We start from the raw sequence: 19,704 nt of genomic DNA, 5'->3' as shown, positions 1-19,704 counted from the left end.
TCAAAATGATGAGTTTTTCCTAGATTGTGTTTTGTTCTTAAAACATTTCAAAGAATTCTTTTCAGGTCTTAGGAGTATTATGTAGCACTTTGGAAAAAAGATGCACCCTAGCAGCCCTGCAGTGGAGGCCAAGATGGAAAAGACCTCTACAGCTACCGTGGTCCTGTCCTTGGTGCTGTGGTAGACAGGGAGGAAGGTGACCCAGACACTGCAGAACACCAGCATGCTGAATGTCAGGAACTTGGCTTCATTGAAGGTGTCAGGCAGATTCCTAGCCAGAAAAGCCACAGTGAAGCTCACTAGGGCCAGGATCCCCAAGTATGCCAACACAGAGTAGAAAGCAGTGACAGAACCCTTGTTGCACAAAATGATGATGTGACCATGTTCAGAGTGTGCATCTTCTTCAATATAGGGAGGCGAAGTTCCCAGCCAGAATCCAAGGAGAATAATCTGGATCAGGATACATATGGGAATGACAGAGTTATAGATGCCTGAGACGAAGAACCTTCTCAGTGTTCTTCCTGGTGCCATGATTCTAAAGGCCAGAATTACTGTTATAGTTTTGGTCAAGACAGTGGAAAGAGCCAGAGTGAACACCAGAGCAAATGTAATTTGTTGCAATATGCAGGAGGCTGTGTTTGGCTGGCCAATGAAGAGAAATGGGCACAGGAAGCAGAGGAGGAGGGAGATGAGTAGGATGAAGCTGAGAGTCCGATTATTGGCCTTCACGATGGGTGAGTCTTGGTGCTTGAGAAAGATTCCCAAAACTACAACTGTGCTGACAGACAAGCACAGAGCTGTGCAGGCCATAGCCATGCCCAGAGAATCCTCCAAGGACAGGAATGTCACTGACTTGGGCAAGCAGCTGTTTCTCTCAGGGTTTGGGTACTCTTGAATTGGGCAAGGCATACACTCCTGCTGATCTATGGGAGGAAAGGAACCAACATTTCAGCTTCTTCAATTATTTACTCACTTCACATTCATGCCACAAAGAATGCCTTTCACTGTTGTTGTTTGTAGCCTGGTACATTCTGCTTTACTCTAGTGCCAAGAAGGACAATAACTATTTTATTTATTTATTTTTTTGAGAAAGTAATTTTATTAAATTATAAAAGTTTCCATTTCCGCCCCTCCTCCCAACACCCTCCCACTCCCCCCACTCCCTCTCCTCCTCCCTCTCCATCCCTAAGAGCAGTCATGGTTTCCTGCGCGCTGTGGGAAGTTCAAGTTCCTCACCCCTCCCTCCAGGTCCAGGAAGGTGAGTGTCCAGACAGACTGGATTCCCCAAATCCAGTATATGCAGAGGAAACAAGTCCCAGTGTCATTGTCAATGGCTTTTCAGAAAAACTCCGGGCCAGCCACATTCAGAGAATCTGGTTGACTCACGTCCTCGTTCAGTCCCAATCCAACTGGCTTTGGTAAACTCTCATTATATCAGTCCCCTTGTATCAGTGGGTGATTGCATCCCTCGCAGTCCTGATTTCCTTTTTCATTTTCTTCCTCCTTCTGCTCCTCATTTGGACCTTGGGGGGCTCAGTCCGGTGCTCCAATGTGGGTCTCCGTCTGTATCGCCATCCATCATCGGATGAAGGTTCCCTCTGGTCTTGCCTTCTTTGCTCATGTTCTCTTTCCTTCTGCTTCTCGTTTGGACCTGGGGAGTTAAGTCCAGTGTTCCAAAGTGGGTCTCTGTCTCTATCTCCATCCATCGCCAGATGAAGGTTCTATGGTGATAAGCAAAATATTCATCAGTATGGTTGTGGGCCAAGGCCGGTTCAGGCACCCTCTCCCCTGTCCAGAGAACAATCTGGGGATCTCTCCTTGGACCTGGGATCCCATTTATAATCAAGTCTCCTGTAAACCCTAAAGTGACTCTCTTAGTTGAAATATATTCTTCCCTGATCCCATATCCATCCTTCCTCCCTCCCCCCCATCCCAGTCCACCGAGCTTTCCCCATTCCTCCCCTATTCCCTTCTCTCTAACCCTCTCCCCTTCCAACAACCCTCCCACCCCCCCCATGCACCAGAGGTTACCTGGGACTCTTGTCTATTTCCAATCTCCAGGAGGATAGCTACATGATTTTTAACCTTTCAGAATAACTAAACTCAAAAACACCAATGATAGCCTATGCTGGAGAGGATGTGGAGTGAGGGGAACACTCATCCATTGTTGTTGGGGATGCAAACTTGTGCAGCCACTGTGGAAATCAGTGTGGCAGTGTCTCAGGAAACTGGGAGTCAACCTCCCTCAGGACCCAGTAATTCCACTCTTGGGAATATACCCAAGAGATGCCCTATCATACTACAAAAGTATTTGTTCAACTATATTCATAGATGCACTATTTGTAATAGCCAGAACCTGGAAACAACCTAGGTGCCCCTCAATAGAAGAATGGTTAAAGAAGGTGTGGAACATATACACATTAGAGTTTTACTCAGCGGTAAAAAACAATGACGTCTTGAATTTTGCATGCAAATGGATGGAAATAGAAAATGCTTTACTGAGTGAGGTAAGCCAGACCCAAAAAGAGGAATATGGTATGTACTCACTCATAAGTGGATTCTAGCCATAGTTAAAGGTCTTTGAGTCTATAATTTGTGATCCTAGAGAAGCTAAATAAGAAGGTGAACCTGAAGAAAATCATATAGTTATCCTCCTGGATATTAGAAGTAGACAAGATTGCCAGGCAAACTTGGGTGCACGGAGGTGGTGGGTGGAAGTAAGGGGAGATGGTTAGGGAGAGGGGAGAGGGTGAGGATTGGGGATGGCTTGGGAGAATGGGAGGGGGGAGGGAGGAAGGATGGTTATGGGAGCAGCGAAGTTTATACCTCAACTAAGGGAGCCATTTTAGGTTTGCAAGAGACTTGATTCTGGAGGGGTTCCCAGGCCCAAAGAGAGGTCCCCAGATTGTTCCCTGGGCAGCAGAGGAGAGGGTACCTGAACTGGCCTGGGCCCTTAACCATACTGATGAATATTTTGCAAGTCACCACAGAACCTTCATATGGCGAAGGATGGAGATAGAGACAGAGACACATATTGGAACACTGGACTTAATTCCCTAGGTCCAAATGAGAAGCAGAGGGAGGGAGATTGTGAGCAACCAAAGCAGAACCAGAGGGAATCTTCATCCGATGATGGATGGAGATAGAGACGGAGATCCCCATTGGAGCACTGGACTGAGCCCCCAAGGGCCAAATGAAGAGCAGAAGGAAGGAGAACATGAAAAAGGAAGTCAGGACCACGAAGGGTGCGTTCACCCACTGATACAAGGGAACTGATCGAATGAGAGCGCACCAAGGCCAGCTGGACTGGGACTGAACGAGCATGTGATCAAACTGGATTCTCTGAATGTGGCTGAGATGGGGGCTGACTGAGAAGCCATTGACAATGTCACTGGGTCTTGATTCGTTTGCATATACTGGCTTTTCGGGATCCTGGTCCGTTTGGATGCTCACCTTCCTGGACCAGGAGGGAGGGGGGAGGAACTTGGATTTCCCACAGGGCAGAAAACCCTGACTGCTCTTGGGAATGGGGAGGGAGGAGGAGAAGAAGTGGGGGGAGCGGGAGGTTATTGTGAGGAGGGGAGGAAGCGGAAATTCTTTAAATAAATAATAATAATAATAAAAAATCAAAACAAAAAAGAAAAAAAAAGAAATTAAAGAAGAGAGGCCCAAGGTTATATAAAAAACAATTTTAATTTATCCAGTCATCATACAGGAACAACCATCAAATGATAGGTATCTCCAAGGCTATGGAAGAGTTCACTGGTGTCCTGTGGAGTGTCAGATTTGGGAAAGCTTAAGAAAGTGATAGTCCCATATGGTATGCATTCACCTTTCATGAGGTAGATATTAAATTCATGTTTGGCTAGTAACAGAATTATCCCACAAGACTGAGGAGACTTGAATACCATAGTATTGGAACATGGTCCTCAATTACAGTGGAGGACCTGGTAGAAATACGAGGCTAGGACCACTGAACAATATAATAGGGTTAGAGATATTAAAATTTCTAAACATCAATTTCTTGGAGAGGGTGATTATGCTGATGTGCAAGGACAGTCTATATATGATTAATGTACCTTGAGTCATTGCTATACAGCAGCTTTTAATGATTGGGACAAGTTGAAGAAGTTGGAAGTGGAACTGAGTCATTTACTAAAATTATACTTAAATTAAATAAATTATTTCCAACCTTACAAGGTGACACATACGTAAATAGTCCAACAAAAAATTATCACCTAAAGTTGAGAGAGAATTGACTCTGGTAGAGAAAAATTTGCAGGATACACATGTGAATCACGTAGATTCAGAACTTTATTTTATCCCAGTTATTCTACTTTCTACTCATTCTCCTACTGAAATTTTTATGCATAGGGAAGATAATATTTTTGAATGGATTTGTTTTTGCCAAACAAACAAAACAAATATTAAAGACTTATGTATAAAATTTTCTAAATTGATTATAAAAGGAAAATTGACACTTTGTCAATTAACAGGAATGGACCCAACAGAAATTGTATTACCTTCACCAATGCTGAAATTTCATCTTTATGAGCAGAAAATGAACATTGGCAAAGAACTTTCAGTAACTTTATGGGAGAAATTAAAACACAATATTCCAAAAGCAAAACACTTCAATTTATAAAAGGAACTAATTGAGTCCTTCCTCATATTGTGCAGGGAACACCAATATCTGTAGCCCCTACATTCTATACTGATACAAATAAATCAGGAAAAACAGGTTATAAATCAGAAAATTTAATTACAATGGCTCAAAGCCCTTCTAGTCCTGTTCAAAGTCAGATTATATGCTATTGTCTTGGTATTATTAGATTTTCCAGTATCTCTTAATATAGTTATTGATTCTCAATATGCAGAAATAGTTGTTTTACATATTATAACAAACTTCATCGTAATGACTCAAAATTAAATTATTTATTCAATATAGGAAATAGTCAGAAATGTGAACCATCCCTTATATACAACACATATCAAATTCCATACAGGCCTATTAGATCCTGTATTACAAGGTAATGATGAAATTGATCAGCTATTAGTTGAAAATGTTAGAAGCCCCAGAATATCATAAGAAACACCATGTTAATAGCAAGGGTTTGAAAACGGATTTTTTAATCACTTGGCAACAAACTAAGAAAATTATAAGGAAATGTCCTACTTATTCTTTGCATAATCAAACTCCACTACCTGAAAGAATTATTCCAAGTGTACTCAAAGAAATAAAATTTGACAAATGTATGTGTTTCCTCTTGTAAAGTTTGTAAATTAAGATATATACACCATACCATTAATACATATTCAGGATTTCAGTGGGCAACTGCTTTGAGATCTTAAATAGCTGATTCTGCAATTACACATCTATTAAAAGTTATGGCCACCATGGAATTATCTGAGCAAATTAAGACATTATATGTCATACATATACATACAGTATATGTCTGTATGAAAATGTAACATTTTTATGTATATTACAATATAAAACATGTTATAGGCATATCAAGCAATCAATCCTGCAGGACAAGCAGTTATTAAAAGATCTAATCATGCTTTAAAAGAAATGTTTTAATAAACAGAAAGGGGTAATAGTGACCTCTAGAGACATATTTTCCAATGCTTTATTGCCTTTAAATTTGTAAAATGCTAATGAAAAGGGAGCAACAACTGCAGAGAGACATTGGACAGTAAAAACACCACTGAACTGAATTAGCCAGTATATTTTAAAGATGTGTTGACCTCAGAATGGAAACCAGCATATGTGTTATATTGGGGAAGAGGTTTTACTTCTGTTTCCACAAGAGAAAAAAAGCTATGGATACCATCAAAGTTGATAAAGATTAATTTGAACAGGAAAGACTGTTTGATTTAGGGGAGGTGATACTTCATCAAATGATACGATAATTCAACCTGACAAAATGGAAAACTCCCCAAAATTAATGTCTGGGTAGCATTTCATTTTTGTCTTCCCAGGAGAATAAAAATATCCAACCGAGGGATCTAAGATCTAAAGATCTTGGATAAGGTCTTCACCAGCTAGAAGGTTGATCACCAGACTCACAGACAACCTTTACTACACCCGTCAGAGGAAAAGACGAGTAGACAAGACAAGAACACATGCAACACTACAAAGAGCAACACAACACCTGTAAAAAACATTATCCCCACAACAGCAAGACTTGAAAAACCAAATATAGATGAAGCAGAAGAAAATGACCTAAAAATACCTTTAGGAGAATGTTTGATGCCCTTAAAGAGGAAATGAAAAATTCCCTCAAAGAAATCAAGGAAAAGAAGACACAAAAAGCATACAGAATACTAAACAAACTTGATAAAACTTGATAAAAAAGTCCCCTCACCAAATAATAATCCAAGCACTAAACATACAGAATAAAGAAACTCACAGCAATAAACTACTGAAATCAGGAAAAAGACAAGATTGTCCACTCTTTCCACATCTACTCAATATAGTTCTTGAGGTCCTAGCTCAAGAAATAGACAATAACAGGAGATCAATGTGGATTCAAATTGGAAAAGAAGTCAAACTTGCACTATTTGCTGATGATATGACACATAAGCGAACCCAAAAATTCTTCCAAATATCTTCTATTACTCATAAGCACTTTCAGTAATGTAGCAGGATATAAGATTAACTCAAAAACATGAATAGCCCTTTTTTCACAGATGATAAATGGGCTGAGAAAGAAAGCATAAAAACATCACTTCAAATAGCCACAAATAGCATAAAATATCTCAGAATAACTCTTACCAAACAAGTGGAAGACCTGTATGACAAGAACTTTAAATCTTTGAAGAAAGAAATTGAAGAAGACACCAGAAAATAGAGAGATTGCCCATGCTTTGGGTAGGTAACATTAACATAGTAAAAATGGCAATCTTACCAAAAGCAATTGATAGTTTCAATGCAATGTCCATCAAAATTCCAGCAAACTACTTCACAGACCTTAGAAGAACAATACTTAACTTCATATGGAAAAGCAAATAACCCAGGATAGCCAAAACAATCCTGTATGATAAAGGAATTTCTGGAGGCATCACAATCCCTGTCTTCAAACTCTACTGCAGAGCTACAGTACTGAAAACAGCCTGATATTGGCATAAAAACAGACAGGAGGACCAATCAACTGAATCAAGGAACCATTTGTCAATCCACACACCTATGAATGACTGATTTTTGACATAGAAGCAAAAGGTATAAATTGGAAAAAGAGACCCAGGTACCCCTTCCTCTATTCCTCCCTTCCCCCTGGGGCCATAAAATTTCCCCAGCTCAGCTGCCTTGGGAGCTGGGCCTGGGCTGTAAGCACAACCTGGCAGGAGGCAGTTCCTGTGTTTCAATAGCCTGCCTGAGGACAGGTAGGCCCTTTGTCAGCTCAGTGACATTCCTGGCCAGTAAGGGGCACTGATCCTCTAGCAGACATCAACTGGAGGGATGAGTTTGCTCCTGGCCCAGGCAGAAGCCTGGCAAGGAGGAGTTCAGACTTTCCCCGACCCCCTTGACTCCCTGGTCACCCTGCAGGGGTGGCTCCACCCTGCTAAGCTCTACTGCTTCCCATCCCAGCTTTCACCCAGGTACACCTTCCTCCATTCCTCCTTTCCCCCTGGGGCCATAAAATTTCCCCAGCTCAGCTGCCTTTGGAACTGGGCCTGGGCTGTAAGTGCAACCCGGCAGGAGGCAGTTCCTGTGTTTCTCCCTTAAAGAAGATCCAATAGAGAGCATTTGAAGTAAAAGATGGGCAGACACCAAGGCAAGAACTCCCCCAACAATCTGAAAAACAACATGAAAACACCAGATCCCAGCAACCCTACAATAGAAGGACTTGAACACCTTAATCCAGAAGAAGTGGAAAAAAGTGCCATTATGAAAGCAATAGAGTTCCTTAAACAGGATATGAATAACTCCCTTAAAGAATTGGATGAGAAATATAACAAAAAGTTTGAAGAAATGAGTAAAGAAATGGATAAGAAGTATAACAAAAGTTTGAGGAAATGAGTAAATCCGTAAATGATACCCTGGGAATCCAAGAAAAAACAATCAAACAGGTAATGGAAACAGTTCAAGAATTGAAAACTGAAATGGAAGCAATGAAGAAAACACAAACCGAGGGCCGACTGAATATGGACAATCTAGGTAAACGAAAAGAGACTACAGAATCAAGCATAACCAATAGAATACAAGAGATAGAAGAACGAATCTCAGAATCTCTATGGTATTCTGAAGATACCACAGAGAAAATAAACACTCTGATCAAAGAAAGTGGCAAATCCAACAAATTCTCATCACAAAACATTCACGAAATCTGGGACACAATAAAAAAAAAACAAATTTAAGAATAATAGGGATTGAAGAACGAGAAGAATTGCAGATCAAAGGCCCAGAAATAATATTCAACAAAATTATAGAAGAAAGCTTTCCCAACCTAAAGAATGATATTCCTATGAAGGTTCACGAAGCATACAGAACACTGAATAGACTTGATTAAAAAAAAATCCCCTCGCCATGTACTAATCAAAACACAAAACATACAGATTAAAGAAAGAATATTAAGAGCTGCAAAGGAAAAAGGTCAAGTAACTTATAAAGGTAAACCTATCAGACTTACACCAGACTTCTCTATGGAAACCATAAAAGCCAGAAGGTCCTGGATAGAGGTACTGCAGAAACTAAGATGTAACATGAAAGGGCCTGCTTGTTTGTGTTTCTGTCCTGTCTGGCCCCCCAGCTGTTTAGTCCCAGAGAAAAAATCACACATAGATCTCTATTAGTTATAATGCTGATTGGCCCGTTAGGTCAGGCTTCTTACTGGATAACTCTAACATCTTGATTAACCCATTTTTCTGATCTATTTTGGCCATGTGGCTCAGTACCTTTTTCAGTGGGGTAGCTCACATCCTGCTGCTTCGGTGATCTGGGCAGAAGTGGGAGGAATCAACTTCCTCCTCCCCAGAATTCTCCTGCTCTCCTTGCATCATTTCCACTTCCTGTCTGGTTTTCTTGCCTACACCTCCTGCCGGGCCAATCAGCATTTATTTAAAACATGATTGACAGAATACAGACAATTCTCCCGCACCACTTCCCCCTCTTTTTTTAAAAAACAAAGGAAAATAGCCATAGTCCATTTTTTGGGAATGTGGGAGTAGTATTCCAGGCTACTTCCAGTTGGTTGGGGGCACTGATAATCTTATAGGGACCTAAAGAAAGTTAAGAGTTATAATCAAGTCCTGACTGAAGTATCCTGTGAGTCTTGATAATCTCAGGCAGCAGTCTTGAACCTGTTCTTGATGAAGAACTCAGACATCTGGGCCATCTGTTCCTACTGGAGGTTGCTCAGGTGGTCTCCCTTGGTCAAAGATGATTTTTCTTAACTCAGAATAAATCCAGAGCCTCTCATTTTCTGTGGAAACAAAAGCAAAATTTCTTCTCCGAAGTAACATACTCTTTGACTTCAATTTTGAAGCCAAGGTATTTTCAAAATACCTATCTTGGATTAATTCTGCAGCATTTATAAGCAAATATCTTTTATCAGCTGTTGCTCCTTCCTCAGCATTCAAACGATTTAAAGAGAGCATAATAGCATACAGTATCGAGATTCTCTGTATATTTTCCATCTTTATGCAGCTTTATTTTAACCTCTATTTCTTTTATTTTTACTTTTAACTTTTGGCTTTTTGAGATAGGTTCTCTGCATATCTTTGTCCTGGAATAACTCTGTAGACCAGGCTATCTTTGAACTCCCAGAGATCCATCTGTCTCTGCCTCTCAGGCTACTCTTTCTTTCTTTCTTTCTTTCTTTTTTTTTTTACTCAGAGAACTTTAACCTTTAGCCTGTACATATTTTTAACACAATGTAAACCATTTAGAGGTTTTCTTACTCTTTGAATCTCTGTTTACTGTATATCTCTCTTTTTCTGACCACATGGGTCTCTAATTTGCTAAGGAATATGGAGAAAACAACAGTCAAAAGCTCTTAAGGCATTTCAAGGTTTTGGCAGGAAGCAAGCTGCAACATTGTTTCCATAGTCTGGACTGCCTGCTTGAAAGAGTCAGAGTTTTCCCTGGCTGGACGGCCCAGAAAGCCGGCATTTTAAAGCAGCACAGCTTTTTTCCTGCTTCAGCTGAAAACTGAAATTGCTTTACTCTAGTCTTTCCCAAGCTTTCTCAGGCTTTCTGTGGATGCAGTTATCCATGTGGGAGCCATTTCTGTAACATGAGGGGGCCTGGCTTGTTTGTGGGGTTTTCTGTCCTGCCCGGCGCGCCAGATATTTAGTTCCAAAGTAAAATCACACAAGCGATCTCTATAAGTTATAATGCTGATTGGCCCGTTAGGTCAGGCTTCTTACTGGCTAACTCTCACATCTTGATTAACCCATTTTCTGATCTATTTTAGCCATGTAACCCAGACTACTATACCCAGCCAAGCTATCATTCACTATCAATGGAGAGAACAAAATATTCCAGGATAAAAACAAATTTAAACAATTTGTAGCCACAAATCCAGCCTTACAGAAAGTAATAGAAGGAAAATCGCAACCCTAGGAATCCAACATTGCCAACACTGCCTACAATAACTCAGACATCTAGCGACCCTTCACAACCACAACTCAAAGAAGGGAAACACACAAACTCTACTACACAAAAAATAAAAATAAAAAAATAATAACCGGAGTCAACAACCACTGGTCATTAATAACACTTAATATTAATGGACTCAACTCACCTATAAAAAGGCACAGACTAAGAGATTGGATACAAAAACAGGATACAGCATTCTGCTATTTACAAGAAACACACCTCAACCACAAAGACAGACACCTACTAAGAGTAAAGGGTTGGGAAAAGGTTTTTCAAGCAAACGGACCTAAGAAACAAGCAGGTGTGGCCATTCTAATTTCTAGCAAAATTGACTTCAAACTGAAATCAATCAGAGGAGATGGAGATGGATGTTTTATACTCATAACAGGAATAATTCATGAGGAGAAAGTCTCAATCCTGAATATCTATGCCCCTAATATAAAGGCACCCACTTATGTAAAAGAAAAACTTTTAGAATTCAAGGCAGTCATCAAACCACACACACTAATAGTAGGAGACTTCAACACACCTCTCTCACCAATGGACAGGTCAATCAGACAGAAACACAACAGAGAAATAAGAGAATTAATAGAGGTAATGAATCAAATGGACTTAACAAATATCTATAGAACATTCCACCCAAATAGGAAAGAATATACCTTCTTCTCTGCAGTTCATGGAACCTTCTCGAAAGTTGACCACATACTCAGTAACAAAGCAAACATCCACAGATACAAAAAAATATTAGTAACCACCTGTGTCTTGTCGGATCACCATTGAATAAAGTTAGAATTCAGTAGCAATTCTAACACCAGAAAGCCTACAAACTAATGGAAACTGAACAGTGAACTACTGAATCACCCCTGGGTCAAGGAAGAAATAAAGAAAAAAATTAAAGTCTTTCTTGAATTTAACGAAAATAAAGACACAACATACTCAAACATATGGGACACAATGAAAGCAGTGCTAAGAGAAAAGTTTACAGCACTAAGTGCCCAATTAAAGAAAACGGAGAAAGCACACATTGGAGACTTAACAGGACACCCAAAAGCTCTAGAAAAAAAAGAAGCAGACTCTCCCAGGAGGAGTAGAAGACTGGAAATAATCAAACTGAGGACTGAAATAAACAAAATAAAAGCACAGAAAACAATCCAAAGAATCAATGAAACAAAAAGCTGGTTCTTGGAGAAAATCAACAAGATTTACAAACCCCTAGCCAAACTAATCAAACGACAGAGAGAGAACACTCAAATTAATAAGATCAGAAATGAAAAGGGAAACATAACTACAGACACAGAGGAAATTCAGAGAATCATTAGATCTTACTACAAAAGCTTATATGCCACAGAGTTGGAAAATGTACAAGAAATGGACTGGTTTTTAGATAAGTACCATTTACCAAAGTTAAATTAAGACAAGGTGAACAATCTAAGTAGACCCATTAGTTGCAAAGAATTACAAGCTGTTATTAAAAACCTCTTGACCAAAAAAAAAAAGCCCAGGACCAGATGGTTTCAATGCAGAATTCTACCAGAACTTCCAAGAAGTGCTAATACCTATACTCCTTAATGTATTTCACAATATAGAAACAGAAGAGTCATTGCCAAATTCTTTTATGAAGCTACAGTTACCCTGATACCAAAACCACATAAAGACACAACCAAGAAAGAGAATTACAGAACAATCTCACTCATGAACATTGACAGGAAAATTCTCAACAAAATCCTGGCAAACCGAATCCAAGAACACAATAGAAAAATTATCCATTATGATCAAGTAGGCTTCATCCCAGAGATGCAGGGGTGGTTCAACATACGCAAATCTATCAATGTATTCCGTCATATAAATAAACTGAAAGAAAAACCCATATGATCATTTCATTGGATGCTGAAAAAGCATTTGACAAAATTCAACATCCCTTCATGATAAAGGTGTTGAAGAGATCTGGGATACAAGGATCAGACCTAAATATAATAAAAGCTATTTACAGCAAGCCGACAGCTAACATCAAACTGAACGGAGAGAAATTCAAAGCCATTCCATTGAAATCAGGAACAAGACAAGGCTGTCCACTCTTTCCATACTTCTTCAATATAGTGCTAGAAGTTCTAGCAATAACAATACGACAACATAAGGGGATCAAAGGGATCCGAATTGGAAAGGAAGAATTTAAACTCTCGTTATTTGCAGATAATATGATAGTGTACAGAAGCAACCCCAAAAACTCTACCAAAGAACTCCTACAGCTGATAAACACCTTTAGTAATGTGGCAGGGTACAAGATCAACTTCAAAAAATCAGTTGCCCTCCTATACACAAAGGATATAGAAGAAGGGAAGGAAATCAGAGAAACATCACCTTTCACGATAGCCACAAATAGCATACAATATCTTGGGATAACTCTAACCAAGGAAGTGAAAGATTTATTTGACAAGAACTTTAAGTCATTGAAGAAAGAAATTGAGGAGGATACCAGAAAATGGAAAGATCTCCCCTGCTCTTGGATTGGGAGGATCAACATAGTAAAAATGGCAATTCTACCAAAAGCAATCTATAGATTCAATGCAATCCCCATCAAAATCCCATCAAACTTCTTCACAGACCTTGAGAGAACAATAATCAAGTTTATATGGCAAAACAAAAAACCCAGGATAGCCAAAACAATCTTATACAATAAAGGAACTTCTGGAGGTATAACCATCCCTGACTTCAAACTCTATTACAGAGCTACAGTATTGAAAACAGCTTGGTACTGGCATAAGAACAGAGAAGTCGACCTATGGAATCGAATGGAAGACCCAGATATTAACCCACAAACCTATGAATACTTGATTTTCGACAAGGGAGCTCAAGGTATACAATGGAAGAAGGATAGCATCTTTAACAAATGGTGCTGGCATAACTGGATGTCAACCTGTAGAAGAATGAAAGTAGATCCATATCTATCACCATGCACAAAACTCAAGTCCAAATGGATTAAAGACCTCAACGTTAATCTGACCACTTTGAACCTGATAGAGGAGAAAGTGGGAAGCAGTTTACAAGACATAGGCACAGGAGACCACTTCCAAAGTAGAACCCCAGTAGCACAGACAATAAGAGCAACAATGAATAAATGGAACCTCCAGAAACTAAGAAGCTTCTGTAAAGCAAAGGACACTGTCAGTAAAACAAAAAGGCTACCTTCTGACTGGGAGAAAATCTTTACCAACCCCTTATCAGATAAAGGTCTGATCTCCAAAATATACAAAGATCTCAAGAAACTAGACACTAAAACTCTAATTAACCCAATTAAAAAATGGGGTACTGATATGAACAGAGAATTCTCAACAGAAGAACTTCGAATGACCAAAAGACACTTAAGGTCATGCTCAACATCCTCAGCGATCAGGGAAATGCAAATCAAAACAACTATGAGATACCATTTTACACCAGTCAGATTAGCTAAACTCAAAAACACCAATGATAGCCTATGCTGGAGAGGATGTGGAGTGAGGGGAACTCTCATCCATTGTCTGTGGGAATGCAAACTTGTGAAGCCACTGTGGAAATCAGTGTGGCAGCTTCTCAGGAAACTGGGAGTCAACCTCCTTCAGGACCAAGCAATTCCACTCTTGGGAATATACCCAAGAGATGCCCTATCATACTACAAAAGCATTTGTTCAACTATGTTCATAGCAGCACTATTTGTAATAACCAGAACCTGGAAACAGCCTAGGTGCCCCTCAATAGAAGAATGGTTAAAGAAGGTGTGGAACATATATACATTAGAGTTTTACTCAGCAGTAAAAAACAATGACATCTTGAATTTTGCTTGCAAATGGATGGAAATAGAAAACGCTTTACTGAGTGAGGTAACCCAGTCTCCAAAAGAGAAATATGGTGTGCACTCACTCATAAGTGGATTCTAGCCATAATTAAAGGTCTTTGAGCCTAGTATTCGTGATCCTAGAGAAGCTAAATAAGAAGTTGAACCTGAAGAAAATCATGTAGTTATCCTCCTGGATATCGGAAGTAGACAAGAGCACCAGGCAACCTTGGGTTCGGGGGGGGGGGATGGAAGGAGAGAGGGTTAGAGAGAGGAGAGTAGTGGAGGTTTGGGGAAAGCTTGGGGGATTGGGATGGGGGAGGGAGGAAGGATGGATATGGGAGCAGGGAAGTATATATCTCAACTAAGGGAGCCATTTTAGGATTTACAAGAGAGTTGATTCTAGAGGGGTTCCCAGGTCCAAGGAGAGATCCACAGATTGTTCCCTGGACAGCAATGGAGAGGATGCCCGAACTGGCCTTGGCCCATAACCATACTGATGAATATTTTTCATATCATCATAGAACCTTCATCTGGCGATGGATGGAGATAGAGACAGAGACCCACATTGGAACACTGGACTTAACTCCCTAGGTCTAAATGAGAAGCAGAAGGAGGGAGAACGTGAGCAAGGAAGGCAGGATCAGAGGGAACCTTCATCTGACGATGAATGGAGATTGAGATAGAGACCCACATTGAAGCACTGTACTGAGCCCCCAAGGTCCAAATGAAGAGCAGAAGGATGGAGAACATGAACAAGGAAGGCAGGACTGTGAGTAGTGCATTCACCCACTGATACAAGGGGACTGATATAAAGAGAACTCACCAAGGCCAGCTGGACTGGGACTGAACGAGCACGTGATCAAATAGGATTCTCTGAATGTGGCTGGCATGGGGACTGTCTGAGAAGCCATTGATAATGGCACTGGGACTTGTTTCCTCTGCATGTACTGGCTTTTTGGGATCCTAGAATGTTTGGATGCTCACCTTCCTAGATCTGGAGGGAGGGGGGAGGAACTTGAACTTCCCATAGGGCAGGAAACCCTGACTGCTCTTAGGGCTGGAGAGGGAGGAGGAGAGGGAGTGGGAGGAGGGGCGGAAGTGGAAATTTTTTAAATTAATAAAAAAAGATAAAGTATATATAAATATTGTAACTATAATTCTTGCTTGGTTACTGTTTTGTTGTATGTAATCTTCTATGTCAATGTTAAAATCTTCCTTTTTGTTTAAACAGAAAAGGGGAGGTGATGTGGGATTCCCCTCTGTATGCTATGAATACTGTTGGTCTATAAAGAAGCTGCTTTGGGCTTATTGCAGTGCTGAATAGGGCACGGCAAGAATTCCAAGCAGATAGAGGAGAAGAGAGTAGGCAGAGTCAGATGCCATGCAGCTGCTGGAGGAGAAAGATGTCCATCTGCTGGTACAGGTAAACCATGAGCCTCATGCTAAAATATAAAATAGTAGAAATGGGTTAATTTAAAATATAAGAGCTAACCAATAAGAAGCATGAGCTAATAGGTCAACCTGTGTTGTAATAATAAAGTTTCTGTATAATTATTTTGGACCTTGGCGGCTAGGAGACAAATGAGCAGCCTCCAATTACACATTAAAACTCACTTACAAAAACTGCTCTTGTGTGGATGTGCAAAACTAGGGACCACTCTGTCCCTCCTCAAATCTTTCCCAAATAATGATAATTATTTCTAGAGAGATAAATACGGTCCCTTACAACATTTTCGTAGTTGTTGCTTATATTAACTTGCATGAAGAAAGCATTTTCCATATGTTAATCTTTTTATTATTGTTGTTGTTGCTGCTGCTGCTGTTTTCAACTGTCTTGCTGTGTACCCTGACTATCCTGCTACTCACTATATAGTCCACACTGTCCTTGAACTCTCAGAAATCCTCTTGCATCAGTTTTTTAACTGCTAGAATTGCAAACATGTGCCACCATGTCTAGCTCAATCTCTTCTTCTAATGTAAAAGCTACTTTTTCCAAACTAGGCCCTGAAATCAATAAAATTCTTCTTTTCAAGAAAATAAAAAAAACAAAAAAATGGAAAAAGAAAGCATATTTAACAGATGATACTGCCATAACTGGATATCAACATGTAGAAGAATAAGAATAGACCCATAACCATCACCATGCAAAAAACTCCAGCCAAATGGATTAAAGACCTCAACATAAAGCCAACCACACTGAATATCATAGAAGAGAAAATGGGAAGTACACTTGAACAAATTGACACAGGAGATTGCTTCTTGAATGTAACTCCAGTAGCACAGACACTGACAGAAACAATTAATTAACTGGACCTCCTGAAAGTGAAAAGTTTTTGTAAATCAAAGGACATGGTCAACAAGACAAAATGGCAGCCTACAGAATAGGAAATGATTTTCACCAACCCTACATTGTAAAGAGGACTGATCTCCAAAATATACAAAGAACTCTAGAAATTGGCCATCAAAAGAACAAATAATCCAATAAAAAATGGAGTACAGACCTAAACAAATAACTCTTACCAGAGAAGTCTAAATTGACTGAAAGACACTTCAGAAATGCTTAACATCCCTAGCTATCAGTGAAATGCAAATCAAAACAGCATTTTTTTTTTGTCCTAGCCAGTACCTGGAAACAACCTAAATGCCCCTCAACCGAAGAATGGATAAGGAAAATATGGTACATTTACACAACGGAGTACTATAGAACAGAAAATAACGACAACTTGAAATTTGCAGGCAAATGGATGGAGCTAGAAAACATCTAGTGAGTCAGGTAATAACCCAGACACAGCAAGATAAATATCATATGTACTCACTCATAAGTATCTTTTAGACATAAAGCAAAGAAAACCAGCCTACAATTCACAATCTCAGAGAACCTAGACAACAATGAGGACCCTAAGAGAGACATACATGGATGTGATCTACATGAGAAGAAGAAAAATAGATCTCCTAAGTAAACTGGGAGCATGGGGACCATGGGGGAAGGTTGAAGGGGAGGGGAGATAAAGGGAGGGGAGCAGACAAAAATGTATAGCTTAATAAAGTCAATAAAAAAAACCAGAAGCCTTCCTATGTACAATTGATAAATTGGCTGAGAAAGAAATCTGAGAAACATCACCCTTCACAATAGCCACATGTAATATAAAATATCTTAGGGTGACTTTAACCAAACAAGTGAAAGACCTGTATGACAAGACCTTTAAGTCTTTGAAGAAAACACCAAAAAATGGAAAGATCTCCCATTACAATTGATTGGTGGGATTAACATAGTAAAAATGACGATTTTTCTGAAAGCAATAGACAGATTCAACACAATTCCCATCAAACTCCCACCACAATTCTTTTCAGACCTTGAAAGAACAATGTTCAACATCATATAGAAAAACAAAAAATGCAGGATAACTAAAGAAATCCTGTATTATAAGGAAACTTCTGGAAGTATCACCACCCCTGACTTCAAGATCTACTATAGAGCTGTAGGAATAAAACCCATTTGTTATTGGCATAAATCAGAGAAGTGGACCAATGGAATAAAATCGAAGACTGTGACATAGATCCTTACACCTATTAACACCTAATTTTTGACAAAGAAGTCAAAAGTATACAATGGAAAAAAGACAGCACCTTCAACAATTGTTGTTGGCATTACTGGATAGTGGCACTTAGGGTCATGCAAATAGTTCCATATCTATCCCCATGCACAAAACTCAAGTACAAGCAGATCAAAAAACTCAACATAAATCCAGTTGTACTGAACATGATAGAAGAGAAAGTGGGAAGTAGCCTTGAACGCACTGGCACAGAAAATTACTTCCTGAATCTAACACCAGTAGCACAGATACTGAAATTGACAAAAAATAAATGGAACCTTCTGAAACTGAAAAACTTTTGTAAAGGAAACGACACTGCCAACAGGACAAAATGGCATTCTGCAGAGTGGAATAAGATTTTCTCCAGTCCCATATCTGATAGAGGACTGCAATCTAAAGTAAATAAAGAACTCCAGACACTCGACATCAAAGTACCAAATACCGTAAAAACTGCATACAGATTTAAACAGAGAAATTCAATAGAACAATCTCAAATGGTGAGATACACATAAAGAAGTGTTCAACAGGTACCAGAAGATATAACGGAGGGGTAAGTGTGTTGTTCCTGACCGCCATACAAGTCCGGTTAGGGAACACACAATATTCCCACCATCCTTATCTCCCTGGCTACTCCACTGGGGCAGCTTCCCCCAGCTAAACCCTCTCTCCTGTTACGCCATCCCAGCTTTCTGCCTGGAACCCCTACCTTCCCCTCTCCCTTTTTCGGGGCTTAAATTCCTCCATCTCAGCCTGGGTGGGCGCCGCGGGCCTGGACAGGCGGTGAGTGCAAAGGGACGGGAGTTCCTTTGTTCTAATAGCCGGCCTGCAGCAAGCTAAGACTGCAGGTAGGGAGACTTCTGACCAGCGAGGGGCTCTGATCCTGTACCAGAAGATACAATGGAGGGGTAAGTGTGTTGTTCCTGACCGCCCTACAAGTCCGGTTAGGGAACACACAATATTCCCGCCATCCTTATCTCCCTGGCAACTCCAAAGGGGCAGCTTCCCCCTGCTAAACCCTCTCTCCTGCGACGCCATCCCAGCTTTCTGCCTGGAACCCCTACCCTCCCCTCTCCCTTTTTCGGGGCTTAAATTCCTCCATCTCAGCCAGGGTGGGCACTGCGGGCAGGACAGGCGGTGAGTGCAAAGGGAAGGAAGTCCCTTTGTTCTAATAGACTGCCTGAAGCAAGCTAAGGCTGCAGGAAAAGTGATTCCTGGATAGCAAGGGGCACTAATCCAGTAGAAGAAGACCCAGCGGAGGGAAGAGCCATTGGAGAGCATCTGAAGGAAGAGATGGGCAGGCGCCAAGGCAATAATTCCTCCAATAATCTGAAAAACAACATGAAAACGCCAGATCCCAGCGATCTTACGACAGAAGGACTTGAGCACCCTCTTCCAGAAGAAGTGGAAAACAGTGTCATTATGAAAGCAATAGAGTCTCTTAAACAAGGTATGAATAACTCACGTAAAGAAATAGAAGAGAAATATAACAAAAAGATGGAAGAAATGAGTAAAGAAATGGAAGACAAATATAACAAAAAGGTTGAAGAAATGAGTAAATTCGTAAATGATACCCTGGGAATCCAAGAAAAAACAATCAAACAGGTAATGGAATCAATTCAAGAATTGAAAACTGAGATGGAGGCAGTGAAGAAAACACAAACCGAGGGCCGGCTGGATATGGAAAATCTAGGTAA

General features: G+C 40.1%; 1 protein-coding gene across 1 annotated transcript in view; it reads right to left on the bottom strand.

The window, feature by feature from the left end:
- Nucleotides 1–19,704, bottom strand: part of LOC125396960 (vomeronasal type-2 receptor 26-like) — a 74,465-nt gene continuing 54,761 nt past the window's right edge. Inside the window, exon 6 of the mRNA XM_087898018.1 lies at nucleotides 1–923. Within this exon, the coding sequence (XP_087754144.1) occupies nucleotides 1–923 (923 nt within the window). The remainder of the gene's footprint in view (nucleotides 924–19,704) is intronic.

This window comes from Myodes glareolus, chromosome 2, assembly GCF_982192425.1.
Source record: "Myodes glareolus chromosome 2, mMyoGla1.1, whole genome shotgun sequence".
In the NCBI taxonomy this organism is placed as follows: domain Eukaryota; kingdom Metazoa; phylum Chordata; class Mammalia; order Rodentia; family Cricetidae; genus Myodes; species Myodes glareolus.
This window is presented reverse-complemented; position numbering and strand designations above follow the sequence as displayed.